Here is a 26,031-nt window from a genome sequence, read left to right on the forward strand (position 1 = left end):
AAAATTGAATAAAATATCATTAAAATATATTATTTTAATATTATTTTTGTATTAGGATTTGAAAAAATTGAATTGTTTATTTTATTTTGTATGAGAATTTGAAAATATTGTAATGATTAATATGAGATGAGATGAGAGTTTTCTGAAAATGAACAATATCCATTAGTACCATTTTCACATTTTGGTGCTACATTTTTCCAATAAGGAATGAGATTGTATCAGTATCAAAAAATTAAATAATTTTACATATAATTATGAAGTGCCTAAATGTTTTGTAATTATTTTAAAAATAGTATAATCTATTATTAAAGAATTAGTTTTTCTCATATAAATCTCATTTTATTATTATTTTTAAATGATTATATAGAATTTGTGTTACTCACGGCTGCAAATACATTTTATCCAAAAAAAAAAAAATTGGGTGTGCAATGCAATCTATGCAAGAAATTTATGGTATGGTGTCTCTGTCCGTGCGAGTTCATACGTCTCCCTGTCATTACTCTTTTTCTTTTGTGAAGTTTTTGTCTATTTCATTCCGTACAGTGAGCCGTGAAATATTGGATGAACGAAACTCCGACAAGAAAGGTGGGACGTGAACGGCACCAACGGAGTTGCCCATTCCCATCATCACCCCCGCCATCCTCTCTCTCTCTCTCTCACTCTCTCTCTATTTAACAAATTAACCACCTTTCGAAGACCAGTTCCAACCCAATACCAAGAGAACAAACAAGCTGCTCCACCACAACACACACCTACGAAGAAGAAGAAGAAGAAGAAGAGGAAGAGAGCTACAGAGAGACAGAGGAAAATGTCGTGGCAAGCTTATGTGGATGAGCATTTGATGTGCGATATTGACGGGCAAGGCCAGCACCTCGCCGCTGCTGCCATCGTCGGCCACGATGGGTCTGTTTGGGCTCAGAGCTCTTCCTTCCCTCAGGTCTCTCTTATTCACCTCCGCACCTATTTTTGTGTGATCGGACAGTGGGACTTGGGTTTGGATTTGTTTATCCATTTTTAAATGGGTTTTGATCATCGAGTCTGTTTTGTGTCTGTCGAGGGAGATAGTTACGTGGTTTTGGCGTCTACTCTCGCTTGATGTTGTCGATACATAGGTTGTTCGGTGATTAATATTACAATGTGGTTTTATTGTCGTGGCATTTGATCCATTTTAACTGTCCGATCTGCGATCCTTTGGAGATTGTGTCGGCATGAATTGCATTGCTGCCTCCTCAACTTTTGTTTTTGGTTGGTAATTTATTTTAGGAATCATGATATTGTCATAAAGGAGTGTAATTATTTTCAAAATGCTATGCCTATTCATTTGATTCGATTCAAGAATCGCTGGTTGCTGGTAAGTGATCTGAAAAATCAGATGGATGGCTCTTTTGGATCAGTTCTGGTGCATTGCCGTTTTGTGTTATGTGTTTGTAGTTTGAATGTCTTAAATTTTCTTGAGGTGATCCCCAACAAGAAGAATAAACAAACACGTTGGTCTTGGTCTTGGGAAAATGCTCGATCTCTATGCATTAATTGTTCACTTTGAACAAATTTCGATCCGTTTCATGTATGTCTTGGTATTTTATTTCCAGTTTAAGCCTCAGGAGATCACAGACATCTTGAAGGATTTCGAGGAACCGGGTCATCTTGCTCCGACAGGCTTGCACCTGGGGGGAACTAAATACATGGTCATCCAGGGAGAGGCGGGAGCTGTCATCCGCGGAAAGAAGGTGATTACATTACACACTTAAATATCTTTTATCAAAGATTTTAAGGTTTAATTGCATGTTCAATACCTTGTTTTTGCCAATTTACAAATAGATACTTCGATTTTTGACATTACCAATATTGATACCTAAAAACTTCAAAATTCGTAATTAACATCTCCTGAAATCAAAAGCAGACATGCATCCCCTTCCCCTAAAATACACATCAGCAATTTGATTCAAATTTATTTAAAATAAAATAATCAATTTAACTAAAAAAAATTAGTTCAACTAAAAGAAATTTTAAAAATCTGTTTAACTTAAAAAAGGAAAAAAGGAAATCTGTTTATAAACCGATTTTTTTGTTTTTTGTTTTGTTGAGTTTTTAGTTAAACAGATTTTTCTAGTTTTTATAATTAAATTTATTTTTGTAATATTTTTAGTTAAACAGATTTTTCTAAAAGCTTTTACCGATACCCTGGTTTTTATTTTTAATTTGTTTTGGTTAAACAGATTTTTTAGTTATTTTTAATAAATTTGCTAATGTGTAGCTAAGGGGATAGTACTTGTCAACTTCTAATTGGCTGACACGTGACACTTGTCAACTTCTAAGCACGCTCTCTCTGAAAAGTCAAAGATAAAACCTCTATCAATTGCACAGAAGATTCACTATTAGTAATCAGCTCTGAACACTCATTTTAAAAAAAAGTAGAATTTATTATTAAAAAATTAATTTTTTTATATAAATTTCATATTTATCCACTTTTTCAATAAGTGTGCGAGGCTTACACTTTATGATTGTAAATATCATTTATCATAACGAAAACTAATGAGGAGAAATACAATGTGCTATCTAGGATGTCCATTCCTCCCCAACACTTGGTATCTTCCTGGAATGAATTCTATTATCATTCTCGAATGCCTTGTTTTAAGCACTTGGTCATGGTGTATATAGAGTGTGCGCATGGGCATATTTATATATGTCATCCTAATTACTCTTTTCAAAATTCTCACACTATCTTAAGGCATATTTTATGTATATGATTTTATGATCTAATGCCTCATTTAACATATTATTAGATGAGGATTATCAGATACATTTCACGTGAAGCAAATTTTCCCACAAGCGAGAGTTTTACGCTTGTCTTATTACAATCCACATTAATGCATAAATTGCTATTCTTCACCAATTAGGAGAATACTAGAGTATTCCTAATGATTCCACACTTCAAGTTCAAGAGTTCAAGCTGGTTTTTTTATGGAGAGAGAGAGAGAGAGAGAGAGAGAGAGAGAGAGAGAGAGAGAGAGAGAGAGAGAGAGAGAGAGAGAGAGAGAGAAGGGTTCTCTAATGTAGAGTCCATAATGGGAAGAAATCGGGCACTTCAATTAGTGGAGAGTTATTAGGTAACTCCACCCATTGTCTGATTATTCAAAACAGGATTAGTCTATCTTGAGTTTTGAATCCATTGGCCCATGTAGGCACAGCATGAGTTGTAGATTGTGAATTCTTGCACACATGCACAAGGATTAGGACTTCACTAAACACCCAATCCCAATCCAAGAAAGGAACTCGATCATAGGGATTGACCAAAAACTCTTTTAGCGAATGATGATTGCAGCAATGTGCAAAGCTGAAAGTGTTGGCTTACTGATTCTAAAGCAGCAGCCAAGCCTTTGCATTAGATGTTTTTATTTATTTTTTATTTTTTGAAACATCATTACTTGGGACAAAGAGCTTACACAGTTACACGAAATTGATGACAGGTGAGCTGTGATTTACACCAAATGTGGATTAGTGGCCTAATTCTTTATATAAATATTCTTCATAACCATTTTGAGTTTTCATCTTCTGTAACCTCTTTGAGTGGACTTTGTTTATTCATTGAAACTCCTGCATTGTATTAGGGATCTGGAGGTATCACTATAAAGAAGACTGGTCAAGCTCTAGTTTTTGGCATCTATGAAGAACCTGTGACACCAGGACAGTGCAACATGGTGGTTGAGAGGTTGGGAGATTACCTCGCTGATCAGGGTCTGTAGGCCAAGGTCTACCATCACTTTTGAGTGTTTCCTTTTTGGTTTAAATTGTTGTCTACTTTCTATTTTTTCCTTCCCATTTAAGTTCCAAGTTTGCATGTTCTTCATTGCAAGCCTTAAATTGGCTGTGAAGCTACTGCAGACAATAACTTGTGAGAACTAAGACGGTTGTTTTATGTTTGGTTGTTTGAATTGCACCCTACACGTTATAATTCTTTTTTGGTGTATTCATACTGGGCTCTCTCTCTCTCTCTCTCTCTCTCTCTCTCTCTCTCTCTCTCTCTCTCTCTCTCTCTCTCTCTCTCTCTCTCTCTCTCCTAGTTTTTCCTCCCCTTTCGTATTGGCTTTAGAAGTTTTTCACAGTGTTGAAACGTGTTTTGTAGCCGCCACCTACGAAGGTGCGAGGGTGGCGGGCGGTAGTCGTGTCACCTCTGACACCAAAGTCAAAATCTTCGAAAGGAAGCAAAGGAAGTAAGAAGTTATGGAGAACTAGAGAAAGTGATCGAATGCATGTAATCTCTTTCTTGTTGTCAGCATTTCCCTATTTATAGCCGATTTCTTATATGATCTTTCTGTCGCTGTAATGATTACACTCGTCCCAGGCAACATCACGTTGCATTTAATGTGACTGTTCATGTCAGCTTCAGGCCCGACATTGGGGTTGGCCATTCCGAGTTGCATTCAATGTGTTTGATCTTGCAAGAGACGAGATCTTGGTCTGTCTGTTCCTCATTAATGCAATGTGACTAGAGAGACCGTCGGTTGCTTTCCTCTTCTTGAGCCTGTTGCCCAGGTGACTAACACAAAGGGGGGTAAATTGAGTTGTATTAAAAAAAATAACAATTATAAATCAAATATACAATATAAAATATAAACAAAATACGAAACAGTAATAAATATAAAGAATAAGGGTAAGAGAGAAGTAAACTCAGTATGTTAACGAGGTTCGGCCCCACTGCCTACGTCCTCGCCTCAAGCTACTCCTTGAGGATCTCCAAATTCACTATTCAACCTCCTTCAGGTGGAGATAGAAACCTATTACACCTTTGAACAACACCGCTACAAAGAATCTGTGTAGAACACCCTCTACACTTGCAATCACCTTACACGTGGTGATTTAACTATTCCCTGTGTAGAACACTTTCTACACGCACAAGGGTTATACACACCCTTTTACTGATACAAGAGCTGATAGTGGGTAGGTTATAAGAAAACACTCATCAATGAGTGAAATAAGAACAATACAGCGCAAACTATATCTCTCAAAATGAATAAGGATTAAGGCTCAATGCTTAGAGAAAAGATAATGAAAGTTTTGAATGAATATTGTATGCTCTTGGTGTTGTGAATGCGAAGCTCTCAAATGATCTATTTATAGGCATATGAGACTTCATATTCAAATTAAAAAAAATTCACACGTCAAAGACAACATCATTCACTTTTTCAAAAAAAGCAAACCTAATATTTTACTTTTGGCATATGACAAAAGGAACACACTTTCCTTTTCAAAAAATTCAAACCTAATCTTTTATTTTTTGTATATGACAAAAGGAGCACACTTTCCTTTTCAAAAAATTCAAATATAATCTTTTACTTTTTGTATATGACAAAAGGAGCACACTTTATTTTTCAAATTTTTCAAACAAAATCATCTACCTTTTGTATAAGTCTAAAAAAACATCAATCACTTTTGAAAATATTCAAATAAAACATGCACATGTAAAAGATGACAATCAATCATCTTTAATATTTTCAAAATTCAACCCTTTAATCAAGGCATGCACATGTAAAAGATGATAATCAATCATCTTTCAAAATTTTCAAATTTAATTTTCAAAAATATTCATGCACATGTGGAAAATGTATTTTAATGCTTTATGATAAAATATTAATTTTGAGCATTAATCCTAATTTCGAATTTTGAAGAGATTTACAATATTACTCTATAATTTTAATGTGAACTTGTTCCCTTCTTGCTCATGCTTGTTTCCTTGATGTGCTTGACTCCATTATGTAAACAACTTGAGTTTGAGACTTCTTTATTCTTTGAATTCATTTGTTATTATCAAAATTCATGTGTAGATATATAATTACACAAAACTTGAAACTTTGAGTTCAACAGAGCCCATTTGGGCCTTCCTTCCAACTATTTCCTAGTCTCCCATGCTACGGATCTTCAGTTTTCAAAGCGTGAGAGGCCCAAACATAGCCTGACCGAGTACAAAATGCCCTTTACACATAGTATTGATCTATATCTCACCCCCATACATCTCACGCCAATGTTTTCTATTTCTAGCCATCCTCGCTCCCCAGCATAGGCACATTTGTGCTGTGCCTAGTACCCCATGTCAAGAAATTTCTCTCTAGCTTCGCTCTTAGTAGCACTCCAAGTGTCATTTTTAGCCAGTGTTTGTGAATTCACCTCATTTGGGACTGGTCATGTAATGACCCAAGGAAAGCCAACACCTATACTCCAAAATGAGTAGATAATATTGTCATTGAGGTATCTTGAAATCAAAGTAACATGTGATAATATTCACCGTATTCTTATAATAATCCATGTGAGATATTACGATCTCTTTTTAAAATTTTTAAACATATTCCTAAGACCAATTAGTCATACGTGGTATGGATCAAGTCTCACATTTATAATTAAGTTCATAGTTAAAGTCTCTCTTATTCAAAAAAAGGAAAACCCTCAATGACTACTTCCATAAAAGCAGTCATTTAAATACAACTTGAGCATATAATCCACATGAAAATTGATAAATTAAGGTATAAATTTATGTTATATTTAAATATTACATAATTAATCGAATTTATAAAATACTTAGATATTCATACGTGCATTGATAAACCTAACTAAACACATTATATAAAATACATTAGAAATAAACTAATAATACAAGACAAAGATACAAAAGACAACTAATATATCATAATATATAGAAGTTTTAATATTCAATGGACATTAACGTTAATATATAGCTAAATGATCTGACTTGAAACTGAACATATGCCAGCAAAGCTTTATTCATGGACTATCATTTACAGTCCTACTCAGAAGCACAGTGTGGAGCATACGTGGCCCAAAACATTGTTATATACAAATGAGCAATGTTATATATAATTTATATTTAAAGACTGTAATGTAATTATACGTAATTTTATTTTTAAAATTTTTTAAAATTATTAAAATATCTTTCTTAACATGATATTTTTTCTCTTTTAATAAAGAATTGTACTTATAGTCTCTATTTCAAAACTGTAAATAGAATTTTTTAAAATAAAAATTTTATGTGTAATTATTTTTGTGCACTCTTTTGTGTACTTCAGTGATATAATTGGTTGGATATTAAAAAAAAATCCAGCTAATTATATCAGTAGAGTACACATAGAGTACATAAAAATAACTGTACGTAACATTGCTCTTTTTAAAATTGAAAATAATTTCAGAACAGGGTGTCTATTCTGGTAATTTCAGAAGACGCCATTAGCCATTATTATTTCAGGAATAAATAAATCTCCGTGATCTCAACGCTACTGCTCACTTCTTGACGACCAAAAAGCTTCTTTTTCTCCTCGGCAGCACACTCCTTTACAAAACCGCACCGAACGTCGGAGAAAACGCAAGACAAGCTCCAAGGAAATCGAAGCGAGTCTTAGACAGACAAAGAGGAATAAAGAAGAAGAGGAAGGTGGAGGAGGATAAGATGTCGTGGCAAACCTATGTAGATGAGCATCTCATGTGCGAAATTGAAGGCAATCACCTCGTCGCCGCGGCCATCCTCGGCCAAGACGGAAGCGTTTGGGCCCAGAGCTCCACTTTCCCTCAGGTTCATTTTACTTTTTTTCCTTTTCGTTTTCTATGTCATAATAGAAAAGCAGAAGAATTGCTTTGCTTGGTGGCCTTGATGCCTGATTTCCGATCTGATCATTTTCTGTTTGTTATCAGTGTAATTGGAATCTTCGATCTGATACAATTTTGGATTAAAAAAAAGAAACGGAACTTCTTCTTCTTCTTCTTCTTCTTCTTCTTCTTCTTTTAAGTTGGTTTCCCATCTGATTTAATGGTCTTTGCAATTGGGTTTCTCTGATTATTCATGGGTTTTGCTCAATCTGCCATTCTATATATATCTGTTGTGTACATGCATATATATAGATGTATCTAGGCATGTGTTTGGTCTCCTGAACATGATACCGGTAAGGATCTATGCACAGAAAAAACACCTTCGTTATTTCAACAGTCAAGCTTGTTCCCTTCGTGATGAGTTTTTAGCCAACTATTTTAAACTAACGAGGAGGACATTGATCCTTGTAGTTTGGCTTGAGCTGTGCCTAATGTACTATTTTCAATCTTTTTCGTTGATCTGATCAAGAACAGTGAGGAAGGGAATGGAGTTGACTGCGTGAGAAAAGAAAAGATTTCTCTAGCACTTCTGCTTGTCGCGATGCACATTCTTTCTTGACTGTAATTTCCTAATTTGTGTATCTGTCAGAAAATACAAATTACTTGTGTTGATTATCACAGATTGATGTTATTTCCCTTTTTTGTGTTTGTTAGATCTTAAACTGTGTTGTACTTGAAATGCCCCTTTTGTGTTTTTTTATTGAAATTCTTGTTAGTTACAAAAAAAAAAAAAAAGAACACTTAACTGTGTTATTAAATCGAATGAGCATGCACACCCAATTATAATAACATCCTTTCATCATATATAAGTGTATTTTAAACTATTTAAATGTGAGTTTTGATTTGTGGCGATTTTGATTTTAGTTCAAGCCTGAAGAAATAACTGCCATTATAACGGACTTTGATGAACCTGGAACGCTTGCTCCGACTGGATTGTACCTTGGTGGCACAAAGTACATGGTGATCCAAGGCGAGGCGGGAGCTGTTATTCGAGGGAAGAAGGTGATCAACTCAAGTCCAATCTTAATTTGATGCTTATAGCACCACCAAGTTGTGTTCGTTTTGGAAAATAAGTTTAAGGTGCAGAGTAATGACTGTACCCTCTGTTTTTAAGTGCTACTTGGAGTATGAATGTCAAAATGATGAAATGTTCTTCACCAAAATAAAGACAGAATTTTGATCACCATCATATATGCAGCTTCCTCAGGGAGTTACTGCACAGTGAAGCACATACCTTTGTCAATATTAAACACTTTGCAGACTGCATTGATTGAGAGAAAGGGAAGGGGGTGTCGCTTTTGTCGTTGGGATGGAGATAGGGTTGGGAGAGGGTGGGGGGCTTGATACAGTTATTATCGAACCATTTAGCTGCTTCCATTGATTTGTTGATTATCCTTTTCAGTCTTTTTTAGATAATATTATTGTTGGATTCTGAACTTTTCTCCTTGAATTCTCAGGGTCCTGGCGGTGTTACCGTGAAGAAGACTAATCAGGCCTTAATCATTGGTATCTATGATGAACCAATGACTCCTGGTCAGTGCAACATGATTGTTGAAAGGCTTGGCGATTATCTCATTGAGCAGGGTCTCTAATCGCCTTGGTATGTCATGTTATTTGTGTAAATCTTCCTGACTTAAATTCAAACAAGCATTTGCTGACCTGTTGTTGGAATGATTGGCTGCAGTGAAATAATACTACCAAGTATGAAGAGTTATGGTTTGGAACCAAAGGTTTGGTTTGGTGCTTGAGAAGTAATGATTATGGTCTCTTGGTCTTTGTTTTTGTACTCTTTTGATGGGAAGTATTGTGTTGATTTAACCGATCATAAAGTATTGTGTTGATTTTAATGATCGATTTCTCTACACTACTGTTGTATTCCGTTTAATGTTATCGATTTGGCATAAATTATTAAATCTACATATCGTGTTTTTGTATTTTGCCTGTGTATATATACCACATCCCATGCTGGCAATTCTTCATTCCCTGACGAACACAAGATCTTCTTTAAGAAACCCTCCAAACAACATGAGTTTTGTTACATACAAGCAAATCTGCGTACTAATATTGATTATTTTATATTTAAAATTTAAATTAACATTATTTTTAATAAAATTTATTTTTTGATCAATCACATTAGATTGATGTACATATTAATATACAATTATGCTTGTAACTAAATACAATTGTGTAGTGGAGGTGTTCGGTTATGTCGATTTTATATGCAATCTTAAATAAAACTGTTTCAACTGTTAAAAACTAGTTTTGCTTTGATGTAGTTTTCCTAAAAGGGTTGTCTCGTACATCTACTGTGAACTGTAAACTAGTTTTGCTTTTTATGGAGTTAGATAATTAATTATCTTATTATAATATTATTAAGGACAACGCCACAGCCACCGCTGGTAGCTCCTTAGTTACTTTAATGTGTTTGTTTTCACTTTTCTTTTTGCATGTATTTTTTTAATACTTTTAAATAATAAATTCACATCATTAAAAATAAAAATTCTTAATCACGAAGTTAGAAATAAAAAATAAAATAAAATAAGTGGCAGCGGTGGATTACTTTATATAACATTATTTTATTATTAAATACTATTTAGCGTTATAAATTGAGATGACTACTTCTCATTGTATTTAATTATATAACATATATTATTAAGTTAAACTCATAAAAAATAATGTATTAAATTAAATTGCTACTAAGATTTTAAAATTATGTATATATGTTGACGCTAATAGTTTTTTGGTCATGACGCTCATACTATGGTCATATAATTCTGTGTGATCTAGTGGTGCTTTGTGGTTGTGCTTATGATGGACATCCAGAACTTGCAAATATAAATAAATGAAAGTAAATAGAGAAGATACAGAGATTTACATGGTTTGATACCAAAATCTACATTCACAAGTTGTGAGTATGAAATCCATTATAAATTGGATTTTAATACATACTCTTAAAGCTCCTAATACCATTCTTACAATTTAGAATGGAAATGGAGAAGACGAAATGTAGATTCTTTTTTTCCTATTTAAGATGACTAGATAATAGTCCCCTCTCTTTTCCTTGCTTACCACCCTTTTTTCCTATCTCCTGTAGCTTGAGGTCTTGTCTTTATCATTATCTTGTACGATCAAGTTTTATGTCATTTCCCTTTTACTCTTGTGGGTCTCTCTAGTCTCTAGCAAGTTTTGTCTCCAACTATTACCTTTTATTCCCGCAATTAACCTAGACTTATTACGAAGCCTTGAGAATCCTGAAACTACTTGCAATTGGTGCTTTCACCTTTTAGTATAATTCACCATTTTTTGATGTTGATGGTCTTGTTGCATGACTTGTAACTCCATTGTATCAATGATGTTTGGTGTATCTCATAATCTCCATGTGATAGACAATCATAGTGCCCTCGAAGATTGGCCTTGGGGGCCAAGCCCTCGAGATGACACAAGTTTTGAGGGGTCTCCAACGATGGAACCTTAATAAGATTCACCCTGATGCTCAAAGTCATTATGGATTGTGATGATGGCCACAAGAGTGTTCCAAGAAAGAGTTTTGTTATATACAAGCAAAGTTGCATACTAATACTGATTTCTTTATATTTAAAATTTAAATTAACATTGTTTTCAATCAAATCAACTTTTTGACCAATCACATTCAATTGGTGCACATATTAGTGTGCAATTGTGCTTGTAACTAGATTTTTCCTCCAAGAAAATACTTGAAGAGTTAGTTTGGGGCCGTAGAGGTTTTTGACTCAAGGCTCAAAGAGTTTTTCCCTAGACTTGTTGATGATTATAAAGACATGCACTAGGCGATATCTAGGACTGTAAATAAACCAGTTTGTTCGATAGCCCGCTCGATACTCGTTCGGTTAAACTGGAATCGAACTCGACTCATGAAAAAAAAAAAAAACTCGTTCTTTAAAACAGATACCCGCTCGATTTGTAAATGAGACACATACCCGACAAAACTCGACTTGACTCGACTAAGGCTCATTTAGGCTCGAGTCGACTCGTTAGTTCGACTCGATTAAAACTCATTCATATATTGATAAATATATACATACACCTATGCATGTATATATGTATTAGCTAATAATATAAGCATACCATTTTTATAATTAAATATATAATATGTATTCTAATTACTTATGTCTATATAGTAAATATACTTCATAATTATATTTTATAATTTGTATAATAATTAGTTGATAAAATTTAATAATTTCATATACTAGTAGGTGAGAAACATATATGAAATATATATATGCTATTATATTAAGTGTATGTATTAATAATATACATAGGCATATAATATATTGTTATTTTGGATAAATATCAACTAGTTAGATATTAATTATTTATAAATTTTTTAAAAATAGAGGTTCTACTTGTTAATTGTATAAATTTAATATTAGTTCTTTTTTTATTTATTTAATTTATTAATTATTAAATCTTATTGCGAAAAAAAAAAAAACAATTCAAGCTCGAGGTCGAGCTCGACTCGACTCGAACTCATTTGTGGGTTGAACTCGAGCTCGAACTCGAGTTGAGATTTTAATTTATCGAGTCGAGCTCGAACAAAGAATTTAAAAATATCTCGAGCTCGAGCTCGAGTTGAGATTTTAATTTATCGAATCGAGTTCAAACAAAGAATTTAAAAATATCTCGAACTCAAACTCGAGTATTTTGATTTGAGCCGAACTCGGTAAGCCAAAAATCGGCTCGATTACAGTCCTAGCGATATCGGAACTTGGGGCCCATCAACTCATTTTTAGAGAGACCCACACAAGGTGGTTGTGGAGCCCGTTGACTCATTCTCTAAAGAGACTCACAAAGGTGGTTGAGGAGCCTGTTGGCTCATTCCTGAAACACTTACACTAGGTTGTTATAGAGCCTTCAGGCTCGTTCTCGAAGAAAACATACACTTAGCAATTATGGAGTCTAGAGATTCGTCCCGAAACAAACTAGTATTAGATGATTATAAAACATGAAGCCTTGTTTCCAAAGGCAACCCTCACATTAGGTGGTTATGGAACTCGGAGACACTAAAGTTATTGAAGTCACTCTAGCCTGATCCTCAACCACTAGATAAGGTTAGGCTATGAGTCACCTCGAGTCTCAACTTAAGGGAGACCAAGCAAGATTGGCAATAAGCTACTCGGGAGCTAGATATTAAGAAGTCAGCTTGGATGTTGCAAGTCGCCCCGCGTAACTCAAGAAGGGACTAGGTAAGGTTGGCTTCAAGTTGCTTTGAGAGCTAGACATCAAGGAGTCAACTTAGGCATTGCATTTCTCCCCTAGGTAAACTCATTGGAGGACTAGGCAAGGCTGGCCGCAAGTTGCACTAAGAGCTAGACATGATGGAGTAAACTTGGGTCAATCAAGTTGCCACGAGGTGAACTCAAAGGGGAGTTGGGCATCTTCAAGTTTGGCCCTTCAAGATCTCTGAGGTTAAAATGCTCCAAGAGAATGATCATTGTGAGAGTTGGCCACACGTTGCTCTAAGCGTTAAGCAACAAGGAGCCAAATGGATGCCACAAATTGCCCAGAGGCGAACTCAAGGGGGGAACTGGGCATTTTCATGGCTAGACCAACTAGATTTTCAAGGTTGAACTGCTCAAGGAGACTGACTGTTGTGGGTGTTGTCTACGAGTTATTAATGGCTTGCTCAGATGTGAGATATCTGATCTCATTGCATCTCAAAATTTTTTATAATTTTCTTTCTAAACATCTTTTAAATACAAATATTTTTTAATTTTTAATTTTTAATTTTTTCATCCAATCATTACCTAATTATTACAACTTTTACAAACATCCAAACAAAACATAAAAAAATTTTACAACATTTTTAAAATTTAAAACAATATTAAAAATTTATTTTATAACAATATTTTTATTTAATTTTTTCTCTCATCTTTTCTAAAACCCAATCAAATATCTTAACTCAAATCATTTAACTACTATTCACTAAATTCTAATATCATGTCACTTACCAAATATACCCCAAGACAAATGGACAAGAAGCTTGGAGTGGGTATTTTTTGAATCCCGAGTCCATTCTGCCTTTCTGTTTGCCTCCATTTTTGTCATATCTCCCCAATTATCAACTTGAGGTATTATTGTCTTTACCATTATCTTATTCCACCAAGTTTTATGTCACCTCCTTTTACTCCTGTGGACCTCTAGCAGATCTTGTCTCCAACATACGCGCCATAAATTCAAAACCATGAAACTTATGATCAAGCACACCATCCACCATCTCTTTAACATTATTCCTATGAATTCACATCATCCCCTCTCCATTTGTATCATTATTAAATGGAAAATAGGTCAAATATGAAATTAAATTAATAATAGCATATCTAATTAAATCTGTAACTTTTTATTTAAACATCCGAACACAGCCTAAGAGTATCTCTGTGAAAGTGATGTAATTTATGAATAATAATTAATAATTTATGAATAATAGTGAACTGTTTGTAAATAATAGTGAAGTTACAGTCTATATTAGCTGATAACAATTATATTTCCAAATACAGCAGACTCATATTAGATACTGCTAAGTATAAGAGTGACTTGTGGACAACGAAACATTGAGATTACAGTTTATCAATGTTGGCGTTACCGAACGGTCCATAAGAGGGAACAAATCAATGAGTATTCCTTTTACTGGGTCTGAAATGCTGCCCAGAATTTTGTAATTTAATCTCAGGTATTGAGGTAAAATCCGGACCATTGTTGAAGCAAGGCAGCCGATGCTGAATTGTGGGGGATATGGGGGTCCCCATCCCCAACCCAGTCTCCTCCCACTTCAAGCTGAATATGATAAATGAAATAAAACCATGATCAGTTAAGAGGAGGGAGGAAGTTAAAGGGGTGTTTCATACTTAGATAAACATGTCCTGAGGATACAGAAGGGGCATCATAACAATCCACTCAACTTTAAAATACAGGATATGTTCTCAACACCCAGAAATGGCATGCTCTTGCTGCCTATCTTCTTAACAACTTTCACCATCATCATTCAAACTACGACGAGGAGAGAGAGAGAGAGAGAGAGGGGGGGGGGTGTGAATGCATCTACGGAGGGCTCTCCTCAAACTAATACCTGTACTTGCATCTCAAGAAGCTCCACGCTTGGAGGAGGCTAAATCTTTACACTGCTTAAAGATCAAACTTATCAGGCATGACCGGTGTTCAAAAGGAATGAGAAGAAAGTCACGAGAAGACAACTAGAAACCCATGTGGGAGCTTCCTTCTGTGTAGAATACGAAGTGGTTGAAGAAATTGCTGTTGTATTACTTGCTACTGTTTTGTTGCTCCTGTGTTTATTGCCAAAAATGACCAGGATAATAAGCTTTTGACTTGATTAACACGATATAAAAAGGAGAAGGTAATGTCGAACATTGGACTTACCCAGTGGTCATATAAAAGCAATTATCATAGCCTGCATAGAAAGTATAAATAGTGGTTTAGTAAGTTTCCTAAGAAGACATACCAGAAAAATACATTTTTCACCCTCTATTAATACGTGTCTTGCAATGTGCACCATTCATTAAGATAAAATAGCCAAGATAGTGCCATGAGCGACATTTTCAACTATTTTTCATCTATCTTAATGGCTGAAGTTGGACACACTGCAGAATGCATTAGTGAGAGGGTGAAAACCAAAACATACTTCAGCAGTTTGGACGTTTCGATAAAGACAGCAGGTAAAACTGACAGAATTATGTTAAGCTGTTTGTTAATTCATTATCCTAATCAAATGTGCCAGACCAGTCACAAACCAAAGGTGCAGATAAATGGCAACTTCATAATAAGAAAGCCAGCATCATAACGAAGTAAAATAACAAGGAAAGGCCCTTGTAGTCTGCATTATTGGTCATGTTAAGATACAGCCAAACATTTTTTTTTATAGGTTAAGGTACAGCCAAACATATGCACATCAAATAAATCTAACCTCTTTATTTAAGAGTTCATGTTCTATTAGAGCTATCTGGTTGATTGTCTAAGTTTCCAATAACTCTCTAGGAGTTTATGCCACCTGAGAAAGCAACGACGTTTAAAAAATTCACTTGTTTATGCTTTTCATAGATTGACTTCCTCTCTTAAGAAGCTAAGTTCATGTGCTTGGGACTGTATCAAATACAATATCCATATGAAAAGATAACTTAAGATAGAGATGATGCCTAACAAAAGAGGTTAGAATCAATATACTTACTCGGGTTTTTATCAACTTTAACCCCTGTCCCTCCAAAACTGCAAGCAACATCAGTAGCCCCATTTTGCTGGAAATAATTATTGAATGCGAAAGATGCATGTGAGACTAGATTATCTGGTTCATAACAAGGTTGGCTAGGCTGAATAGCAGTGCAGTCCACATTCCCAGGACCACATGCCCAGTCTAAGGCATTCTGCAAGTCCATTTCAGAAGCCTTATTTGAAGCTATGCACCACGTTGTTACATTTGAACTGGTAACATTTGCCGCTGTAGTCATTACTGCAGCACCTTTACCAGTGAAATCCAGGCTATAGACACTCGTCTGGTCTGGATAAAATAGTCCCCAGTTTCTCTCAGATTCCAACCCAGGCTTCCTATTTTCATTGAACAAAGAGAAGATATAAACATTGAGCTCCTGTCCGGGCTTTGCAGGAGTACCAGTATTGTTAATGACATGCCGAATCAGATTAGTGTTAAAAGTCTGAGCGTTATCAGGAGTAGCAGCTGACTCCTTGGGAGAACCTTTGGAAGGCCAACCGGTTTCAGTGACCATGATTTTAATTGTTCTGAAATTCAGAGCCATCAGTGCAAAATAAAGAGCATCTATCTGGGCATCAAACATGTTTGTGTACAGCAAACCAGTATTTGGATCAATAACTTCAGAGGATGACTCAAACAGAGCATAGTCTAGAGACACATTGCTGGGGGAGTCTCTGTAAGCATAGAAAGGGTAAATATCTATCATGAAAGGTGACTGGTTCTCAGCCAAAAACTCCAGCATAGGCTTCAGGAAAAACGCATGGCTGCTATTGAAAGCCCCTGCAGAGGGTGGAAATGATCGGGACAGAACCCCAAGGGAATGGGTACTTGAAACTTTGATCCTCTTGTGCAAACCAACTTTTCTGAGAGCTGCGAGGACATTTTTCATGGCAGGTACTACTAGGGCAGAGACATTACTGGGGCTTTCTGTAACTTCAGCACCAACAGTTATGTATGTGATTTTTGTGGCTGGATAGTATGGAAGGATGCTGTTCTTCAGCCAAGTGTCTGCATTGGATTGGAACTGGGAGAATGGCAATAAATCGAAATTTGAAATTCCAATCATAAGTTCAACTCCGGTGTTTGAAAATGCCTTGAGAACCTGGATATTGGAGTCATAAATCCTCACATACTTAATATCATGTAGTTGAGCCAGCTGGGCCACTTTATCAGGTGTGGGGAGGTCATCCGCATTTCTTCCATAGCAAACTCCAATTGTGCTTCCCCTGCAGAAACCTGTCACAGATATTGATAAATCTATAGTCCTGAAATAAAGAAAAATTCCATTTGTAAGCCAGCGTGTAAAACACACCCTCCATGCCGTTGACATGGCAAAACTTTATTTGCTAGAGAAGTCTAATTCAAGTCTCTTATAAATTAAATCATACCATGTCTACGGTGTAAAGAGTGTGTTCTCCACACCGGTTTATCCGTAGAAGTACTCTGAAATAAACTGCTGAGACACTTCAAACAAGGAGAACAACCAGAAACCAATGTCATCATGAGCCACTTACACAATAGTAGATTGCTCGTCTTTTCCACTTATAAAACTCTTAACTCTTAATAGCCATTTCACATGGTAAAACAAAACGCAACAACTTAAATGATGATAACACTTAAAAGTGGATTAACGTAAACTGATGTTTCAACCATCACAAATGGTGTGGGACAAAACATACGACATGATGCAGTCCTTGTCCTTCAAGACAACAAGATAAGTGTGCTAGTCCCATAAGGAGAACATTCTTGCCAGCCAAAGCCACTACTAAACCAATGGTTCGGATACTTAATATTTAAAAAGGTCATTGTTAAGTTCTTCACATCAGATATTACAACAAACTTAACAAAAATGACTTCCGCTTAGGCACCAGAAGAACTGCTCTGCCAACAACTATGTTCATGAAAAATAATGCATTCATTGCATTCCTAACAAATTGTGAGACTCGGAAGTGCAATCAACTCCTGGGTGTTTTTTTGGTTAGCTGAGACAAGTTAAAAAATGGTGCTAAATATTAGGTGTTTGCATACAGTCTCACTCTTAAAGAATTGAAAATTAGCCACGCAACTATAGCAAATAACATGCTTCTGTTTACATAATATTCCTATGTCTTATTGTTAGCCTTTAGAACATATTACAAAGGAACCCCAAACTCAATAATTGTGATCTAGCTGTAATCCACTTGAAGAAAAGATGATAATGCAGGTGCCGGTTACCGTAATCCCAAAAAAATAAAACCATGAATGTAGCACCACCGTGAATAGCGAAAAGTTATCCCCCCAAAAAGCATATAAATTTATTAATAAAAACAGATTACCAGGCTAATACGCTGTTAGCATATATAGTTAACTGAAAGGTCGAGGTTCAAGTTACCGAGAAATGTCTAAGATAAATCGTCGTCAGCGGAATAATCCTTGTTTTTTCAACAACCATGTCATCACAATAGCTCAAATGCTTTCCTTAAAGAAAAAGCACCGACATTTTTTCTCAAACACTGTTCAAAATGGAGATTGGGTTTAATAAGAAAGACCCAGCCATCGTTGATAATCGGAGATAACTCCCGTTAACAATAATCAAGATCTAGCTAACGCAGAACAGATGAATCGACAGAAACACAAAGAAATGCCAGCTGAAACATTTCAAAAAAGCGGAAAAACAAAGCATACATTATACCCAGAAACAATACAGATATACAGAGAAACTAAGAAGAAAAATCTAGAACATCAAGCACGGACCTAAAAGCATGAGCAAAAGTGAAGACGCAAAGATAAGCCTGAATCCCCTGGCCATAGCTCTTCAAGCAAGCAATGCCTCCTTAGTCCTTCCTCCTCCTCCTCCTCCTCCTCTTCTTCTTCTTCTTCTATACACCACTAAAAGCGACGGGCAACGTTCTTCTCCTTGGGCTACTGCAGGAGGGTAACGGCTCTTTCGCTTTATTGAAAAGAGAGAAGCCGTAGTCTTTGGAAGCCCAAGAGCGAGCACTTAGCGTTGAAGGTTAGCTTAGCTAGAGAGCTTAGCCTAGGCTAGACAAGGATGTACGGTAACGCTTGGTGTTTTGTGCAAGGGACTCGCCTTCAGGGGCCGTGTGTCAGCGCCAGAACCGGACCTCAGAGTTGTTTGTGAATTTTAGTTAAATATAATGCCTCGGTTCCGCAAAATGGCATGTCTGTTTCCATCTTTTTATATACTTTCTACTGTGCGCAGCGTACTGTTCCTGATCGGCCTTGCTGCAAGCTCAGAAACAGGGATGACAACAACCCAAAAGGAAAAATCATTTCACAGTACACTTTTTTTTTCCTTTTACAGCCTAGATTTTTGAAAGTTTTAATTTTTGTCTTGCATTATTCTCTTTTGTAATTTCAGAAAATAATATTAACAGTTATACAGTTTTAAGCGGTGTGCACTTTTTAATAAAAATAGTACATATAATACATTAAAAAAATTAATTAATTTGTTAATAATAAACATCAACACATCATCTTTTTTAAAAGAAATGCAATGATTACATAATTTTAATTGTATTTAATATTACATTTTAGTTTTATCTATACAAAAACAATTTCGAACAAATTCATACTCATGTATTTTTTAAGAGTAATACTATATATAATTATGAAGTATATAAATACTATCCAATCATTTTAAAAAAGAGTAAAATCTAAGATTAAAAAATTATTTTTTTTTTCTGTAAGTCTCGTATTAATTTACTTTTTTAAAAAGACTGTATGGCATTTGCACAATTACAATTACAAATATCATTTGTCACTTTCCAAACTTACTTACCTTTGTTTGTAGAGATATAGCTCATGATCAACAATACAATCATTCGCCATTAAAAAAAGGATTCGATTCATATTAATTCAGTCAATTCAAATTAAATTGGTAAGAAATCTAACAGATGTTAATGGACTTTTTGAATCGTTCGTTGAACCACTTCAATCGATCGATTCAGATAAATCCTAACCAATTTTAGACCAATTTAAGCCAATTTTAACTAATTCAAAACTTTATTCATTTTTAAGTTGTCCAATAACTGAATCTTTTGTTAAATTTCTTGTACAAAAATATGATAAAGTTAAATATATATTAATTTTATCACCATTTTATTCAATAGGAATCATAGAAAAATTGAGAGGCAAAACATGTAATTCTTTATTTTTTTTAGTTGAACAAAAATATTAAGAAATGAAAGAGTATTTTGTATTAAATCATCGACATAAAATACTACATTTTTCATATACTTATAATTTAATAGTTTTTATTTTCTTCGTATAAGAGGCAAAAAAATATTGATGATTGAGGTTAAATCCATAAATTATATGTTTATAAAAACCATTTGGATTTATATTATATTTTTATTGGAAATAGTTAATGAATTTATATTTATATTCTTTTATATATGATATTAAATACTTGACTTTCAATATATATGCTTTTTAATAATTTTTATTAAATTGAAATAATTGATTCAAAATTATTATGAATTCAATTTGTTAAATCGCTTGATTCATTGCACTGTCTTTATCCAATTCCGAACCAAATTCCGATTTTTCAAACCTTACACATTCTTTCAATTTTTGAATTATTTGGGTGCTTGCATTTATCATATTGGCATTTATTACACCAAGGAATTGGCTAGTGGTAAAAAGACATTAATTTTGGTGATATGTTTCCTCTATTGAACTCTTTAATTCAATTTGTAGGGATTAGGGCTTAGATTGGTCTCACAAATCTTTCAAATAATTTCTTCTCATTTTAATATCTAAATACTATTCAAATATAAATATTTTTCAATTTTAAATTTTTAACTTTTTCATCTAATTTTTACTTAATAATTACAAATTTTCTAAATTTAAAAAAAAAAAACACAAAAAAAGAATTTAAAATTTTCAAATCTCAAAACAAAATAATATTAAAAAAATTAAATTCTAACCCTTTTTTAACTTCATAATTTTTTATTGAACTTTTTCTTACTACTTTCCTAAAATCTCGTAAAAATCTTAACTCAAACAATTTCACAATTATTTATAAATTTCTCATCTCATCTGTTTAACTAACAAGACCTAAATTTAAGTGGTGTTTAGATGTTGAGATGAAATAAGATTTTTTTCTCTCATCTCAACTCCCATCTCAACTCCCAAACGTTTATAGAGTTGTGCAACACCAAATGATGTATGGGTTGATCCCTCTAGCCTTGTTAAAAAATGGTTAATTAGCAAGGAAAATTTCTCAAAGATATGGGAGACTCTAAGCAAGAACCTACAGCAGAAAAAGAGCTATAACCGATAGCAACTATAATGAGAAGAATATGACTAGGAAGGAATGCGCTTATCTTTGAAAATAAAGTTGAAAGCACAAGAATGTTAATTAAAATTGCTAGGGAGGGACTGGAAGAAGGTGAGGCTGTCAAGCACGCACAACAGAAAGTAATAAGATAAATAGGGGGATCTTCATCTTTTCCTTCTTCAGATTCGACTTCAACTTCTTCTTCCTCAGTTTCTTTGGCTCATTCAGCTGATCCTTCATTCTCCGGAGAAGGAGTTCCAGTGAAGGTGTTTTCTTCAATAAATATATATTTGAGATCCTTATTATACCGTGAGAGATGAAAGTCCATGAATGATTATAAACAAGAATACTATAATAGATTTTTCCTCCTCAAACGTCCGTTGACGTCGTTATGCCAAACCACGTAAATATGCATATCTACCTCTTTTATTTTTTTCGCACTTATTTTCCTGTCACCATTATAAATGTATGCACTGTCACCATACAGTAGTATCGAGACACTGTCAGGGGCACCAGACCATGCCAATCGAGGCCTGAATCGCCTCAGTGAGCCAAAAATGGTTCTTACTTCCCTTTCGACTTATTGTACGATTTTTAGAGTATTAACAGGAATGTATCCAAACTTTGCTACAAATAATACATGATATTTATCTAATAATTTAATAAGAGAAGTGCTACAGGCACAAAAAAATTACACAAATATAAACTCACAATTATGCGCATCGTGCATGTTCACCACTAGCTGTTATATATACATTGTAGAATCAATGTCAAGATACAAGACTGGAAATGGATCCAAATACAATAGAAACTAATACATATGTTTCAGCCCCAAACAGCTGCTTGGAGCATTTACAAGCAAATTAATATCAATAACAGTAATACACAAAAGGTAAAATATAAGTAGTCATATCAAACTGCTTTCATCCACCTAAATGGATACTCCGGTGATGGCAGTTGTGAGGAAATTATACGCTGCTTTATCCTTCTTGATTTGCACAACTTGGTCATAGACGCACCATGCAAAACTAATGAAATGAGTTCTATTCGACCCCTCGTTGTAGCGACCACAGTAAGTAGGATGATATGTGACATGATACCATGCTGATGCTTTAGCTTTAGCTTTTGCTTTTCCTTTTGCGCTATCAGTACCGTCATGGAAGTTGTTGCAAAGGACATGGAAACATGGGAGAGGAATGAAATGTTGTGTCAACAAATGCGTTTACATGAGATAGATGTCTTCTATGTGGAAACAACTTCTTAGATCATGAAATCCTTATGTATTCTCGTTGGAAATGCAAGCATAGATGCAACTACTTATGAGCATATGCATAGATGATTCTCTCAATTGTTACTACTAAATACCTCTATTGTAACATCATGATTGACTTCCAAAGTTGGTGCTACATTATATTCCATTGGTCGATCATCACGAGGAGGAATAAGATCAAGGTCCCAAGAGACGAAGTACGTATCACCGTCCAAATCACTTCCCGAACATTCATTGGGAAGGGGTCTAAAAGTAGAAATAGGCAGTCATGAATATTACATTCATATGTACGTCTGCAAGTATGTGATTAATCTTATGTTTCTATATAGATTAAAGTCTCATATAAATGGGATATTGAACTCTTACCTCTTTCCCTTTTGTGGAAAAACAACGCAATCCACCATGTGATATAGAGCTGGCACATCCACAGCTTTGAGGACTCTTCACATCTCCTGGGTGTAGACAAGGGTTTTTAGCAACAACCACCCGACCTTCACAAATGAAGTTATTTGGGTTTGAACTGCTGACACTAAACATAAGGGATGACTGGTTACACAGCTCCCTACTAAAGCGAGAAACTTGTAGAAATACTTAACCATATTCCAATGTCCTGGTTTCGTCCATGCATCCCATCAAAGCTCTTCCATTTTGGAATAAAAATCCTTGTTTTCAGACGCATGTCCATCAACTTAGATGCACGGAGTGGTTGAAGCATCATTGAAAGAAATGGCTCGGCATCAGGTTTGTAACCACATATAAGCATTTCCTTGAGAACATTTGAGATCTCTCCTGCGAACATCATCATGTCCAGTGCCTCTTGTGCTCTCAATGGATCTGTTAATATGGCATTCAATTGATATATAGCCTGCCTTTGCTTTTCTTGAAAAGCTGGATCCTTAACCCCTAGGTTAGACAAAAGAGTTACTGACGATTGAGAAAATAGGGCTGAAACTTACTCCATGCCAAAACCTTGAGTTTTGTGTCACGTGATTTGTATTTACACATGCTCTTCTTTTTCAATGACAACTTTACCGATGGTGTCGGATCAACAGCCACAACACCTTTGTACCCCGCATATCGAATCTGAAATGCTGATGGAACAGAGCTGCAGCCTAACTTTGTTGCCACTTCGCGAGCCAATTCTGCAGATATCTTCCCAATGCCATCTGAGAAACAATACGTGACTTGTCCCTTCTTAACTTCCACATCCGGAATAATTTCAATTTCATCTATGCCAACGCTGGCAGTTTCTCTAGAAGAGCTAAAAGACTGACCCAGCCTGGCACCATATTTTGCCACATTCCTTATATTTCGAAAATCGCCCAACGATTCTCTAATACCTGCTGCAGTCAAGCCAGGTCTTGAAGCAAACATCCAAACAGAATTTTCTCCTGACTGGATGAATAGGCAAGAAACTCAAACTTCTTATCCCCAATAACTATTCCATTTCTTAGAGTGGATAGTATCCTGTCATAAACTCTAGTTCGCTTATTCTCATTTTCAGATGATGAACGTAGAGATAAAGTTATTGAGCGCATTTTATCCAAGTCCTCATCGACAAAAGAAACACGAAGAAAATTATCAATATCTTTAGGATAATGCCGCAAGACTCTGTTGGATAGATTCACCTCTGGACCACAAAAGTATACTTTAGATGGAGTAACTTGAACCCTGTGTATATAGACCAGCCCATCATCTAAAGAAATAGCACGAGTTGTTTGAAATCGAGTAGATGATGCGTATCCTTTGTACTGCTCCTTGAGCCATTTCACAGGTTCATAACAATAGTCCTTTAAATGGAAAAGCTTGTCCAAGGCACTTTCTATGTATTGGATTTCGATTCTGGTTGGATCGACCAACCTATAAAGATCTTCAACGATTGTTGGCCCAGGAACAATCTCATGCTGAATCAAAGAGTTGATCTTAAACAAGATTTTATATGGCAGGTTAAAGCCTGTTGGTGGATTCACAATGGGCACCAGACCTGAACTGCATGAGTAAGGAGAGCGTTCCATCAATTCAAATTGGCCTTCAATTTCTTTATAATGGACAAAATCATCAAGATGTAATTTCGAAAGCCGCATCTCTTTTGGAAGCTCCAAACATAGAGCATAAATTGGCCAATGCAGCTGGATGGAGTGAAATCAACATCTCTGACCCACTCGTAATGACCAACATCAGATTCATCTTTCACATATATCCTTGGAGCACCACGTAACTAGCAAAATAAAGAAGATAGAACTCATTAAATTTGAAGAAAAAGGGTAGCAATGTCGATACAAAAACCATTAATTCCAAGGGATAGAACTTATGAAATGTAGATATGAAATTTGAAACTCGAATGAGACAGATATTTATTGATGTTGTATGGTGAAAAGAAATATCTTATTATTGAATAAATGATATCAATAACTGTAATAGTTTAAAGAGTGTTTCTAAGAAAGAGTATGGCAACCTATGTATATATGAGAGATATTGATGAAATGTTATTTTGGCTTAAAGTTGTCACCAACTAACCTGAATGAGAATAAACTTTGTTGCTTGACCACGTTGACGATATAGCTCAATCTTCGAAATGTTCTCATAAGAGATTTCAAACTTGTAATCTTCGGAAAGATGGGAAAAATAGAAGTACAATTTTTCGTTTCTGAAATCAAATCTCCCAGAGACATCTTCCTGTTTCCAAAGCACAAAAAAGCTGTCCCCCGAAACCTGATTTCCAAAGTGCATCACTATATTCTCCATGCTATACATATAGAAAGATCTTTGGCTCTGGTACAATATCAAACTTAAATCGATCGCAAGCTTAAACTGCAGTTTCAGTATACAAACACCATATCGGTAGGTTACACAGAGCAAAGAGAGTCAGTCAACCAAAAAAACTAGAACACATGCATTACACAACCTCAATGCATATTACTGCATTTGAGAGAAACTACAATTCAAAAACACAGTAACTCACAAGCAAAAGCAAAAGCAAAATTCAAGCCAATCTAAAACAACGCAGCATTCGGAATTCAAAGCAATATATATATATATATATGTACACTCGAAACCACCAGGTTGACAAACGCTTCAATTGGAAGGGAATGAAAATTAGAGAGAGAGAGAGTTTTACCTGAAAGGAAAGCACTGAGTGTAGAATTGCTGGTGTGGGAAAAAACCAAGGCTCATGATCAACTATATATAGACGAGGGCAAAGAGAGAGCAGTCTGGCGTCAAAAGATGAGTAGTACTGTTAACAAACTACCCCTAAGCCTTATTTGGAAGTTAAACGCGTTGGTGTGGCTTTATGGAAATGATCTTTTTTGTCAGTGTTACTTTTGTTTCCAATGATGGGGGAAAATTCCTTCTTGCTGCCAAAGCTTGGACCTGAGAAGAACTCCAAAAGTGCAAACTTGGGCAACGAGGATTCCTTCTTGCTGCGTAAGGGTTGGCTCAAAATAATTGACCTCATTGACTAGCGTTAGGGAAAAGAGAAAACTTGGCTCCTCCAATCACATGGTTCTTTCATCTGAACCTACAGTTGCCATTCAGACTACAAAAACTTAATTGTAAACTCTGTTTGAG

General features: G+C 35.2%; 3 protein-coding genes and 1 pseudogene across 5 annotated transcripts; 2 read left to right on the top strand and 2 right to left on the bottom strand.

Annotated features, from left to right (window-relative positions):
* Positions 1-504: 504 nt before the first annotated feature.
* LOC122304422 (profilin-2) lies at positions 505-3,971 on the top strand. The gene is made up of 3 exons (XM_043116701.1): positions 505-937; positions 1,590-1,727; positions 3,609-3,971. The coding sequence occupies exons 1-3, from the start codon at positions 809-811 to the stop codon at positions 3,741-3,743; spliced, it is 402 nt and encodes a 133-aa protein (XP_042972635.1). The 5' UTR covers positions 505-808; the 3' UTR covers positions 3,744-3,971.
* Positions 3,972-7,277: 3,306 nt separating this feature from the next.
* On the top strand, positions 7,278-9,584 carry LOC122304424 (profilin-1). Its single transcript, XM_043116702.1, has 4 exons — positions 7,278-7,576; positions 8,515-8,652; positions 9,108-9,250; positions 9,335-9,584. Exons 1-3 carry the CDS (start codon positions 7,454-7,456, stop codon positions 9,240-9,242), a joined length of 396 nt encoding a protein of 131 aa, XP_042972636.1. The 5' UTR covers positions 7,278-7,453; the 3' UTR covers positions 9,243-9,250; positions 9,335-9,584.
* A 4,518-nt stretch (positions 9,585-14,102) lies between these two features.
* LOC122304426 (glucan endo-1,3-beta-glucosidase 13-like) lies at positions 14,103-19,101 on the bottom strand. Of its 3 annotated transcripts, XR_006240989.1 has the most exons (5): positions 18,641-19,094; positions 15,869-17,143; positions 15,064-15,094; positions 14,756-14,969; positions 14,103-14,463 (listed from the first exon to the last, which is right to left on the bottom strand). XR_006240989.1 is itself a non-coding variant. In XM_043116703.1 (4 exons), the coding sequence occupies exons 1-4, from the start codon at positions 18,693-18,695 to the stop codon at positions 14,828-14,830; spliced, it is 1,503 nt and encodes a 500-aa protein (XP_042972637.1). In that variant the 5' UTR covers positions 18,696-19,094; the 3' UTR covers positions 14,512-14,827. The 3 variants fall into 3 exon arrangements, 2 of the variants coding, with proteins under 2 accessions (XP_042972637.1, XP_042972639.1); XM_043116703.1 differs by lacking the exon at positions 14,103-14,463 and having other exon boundaries at positions 14,512-14,969; XM_043116705.1 differs by lacking the exons at positions 14,103-14,463; positions 15,064-15,094 and having other exon boundaries at positions 14,512-14,969; positions 18,641-19,101.
* A 2,781-nt stretch (positions 19,102-21,882) lies between these two features.
* On the bottom strand, positions 21,883-25,206 carry LOC122304425 (annotated as a pseudogene).
* Positions 25,207-26,031: the final 825 nt, after the last annotated feature.

This window comes from Carya illinoinensis, chromosome 3, assembly GCF_018687715.1.
Source record: "Carya illinoinensis cultivar Pawnee chromosome 3, C.illinoinensisPawnee_v1, whole genome shotgun sequence".
Taxonomy (NCBI): Eukaryota; Viridiplantae; Streptophyta; class Magnoliopsida; order Fagales; family Juglandaceae; genus Carya; species Carya illinoinensis.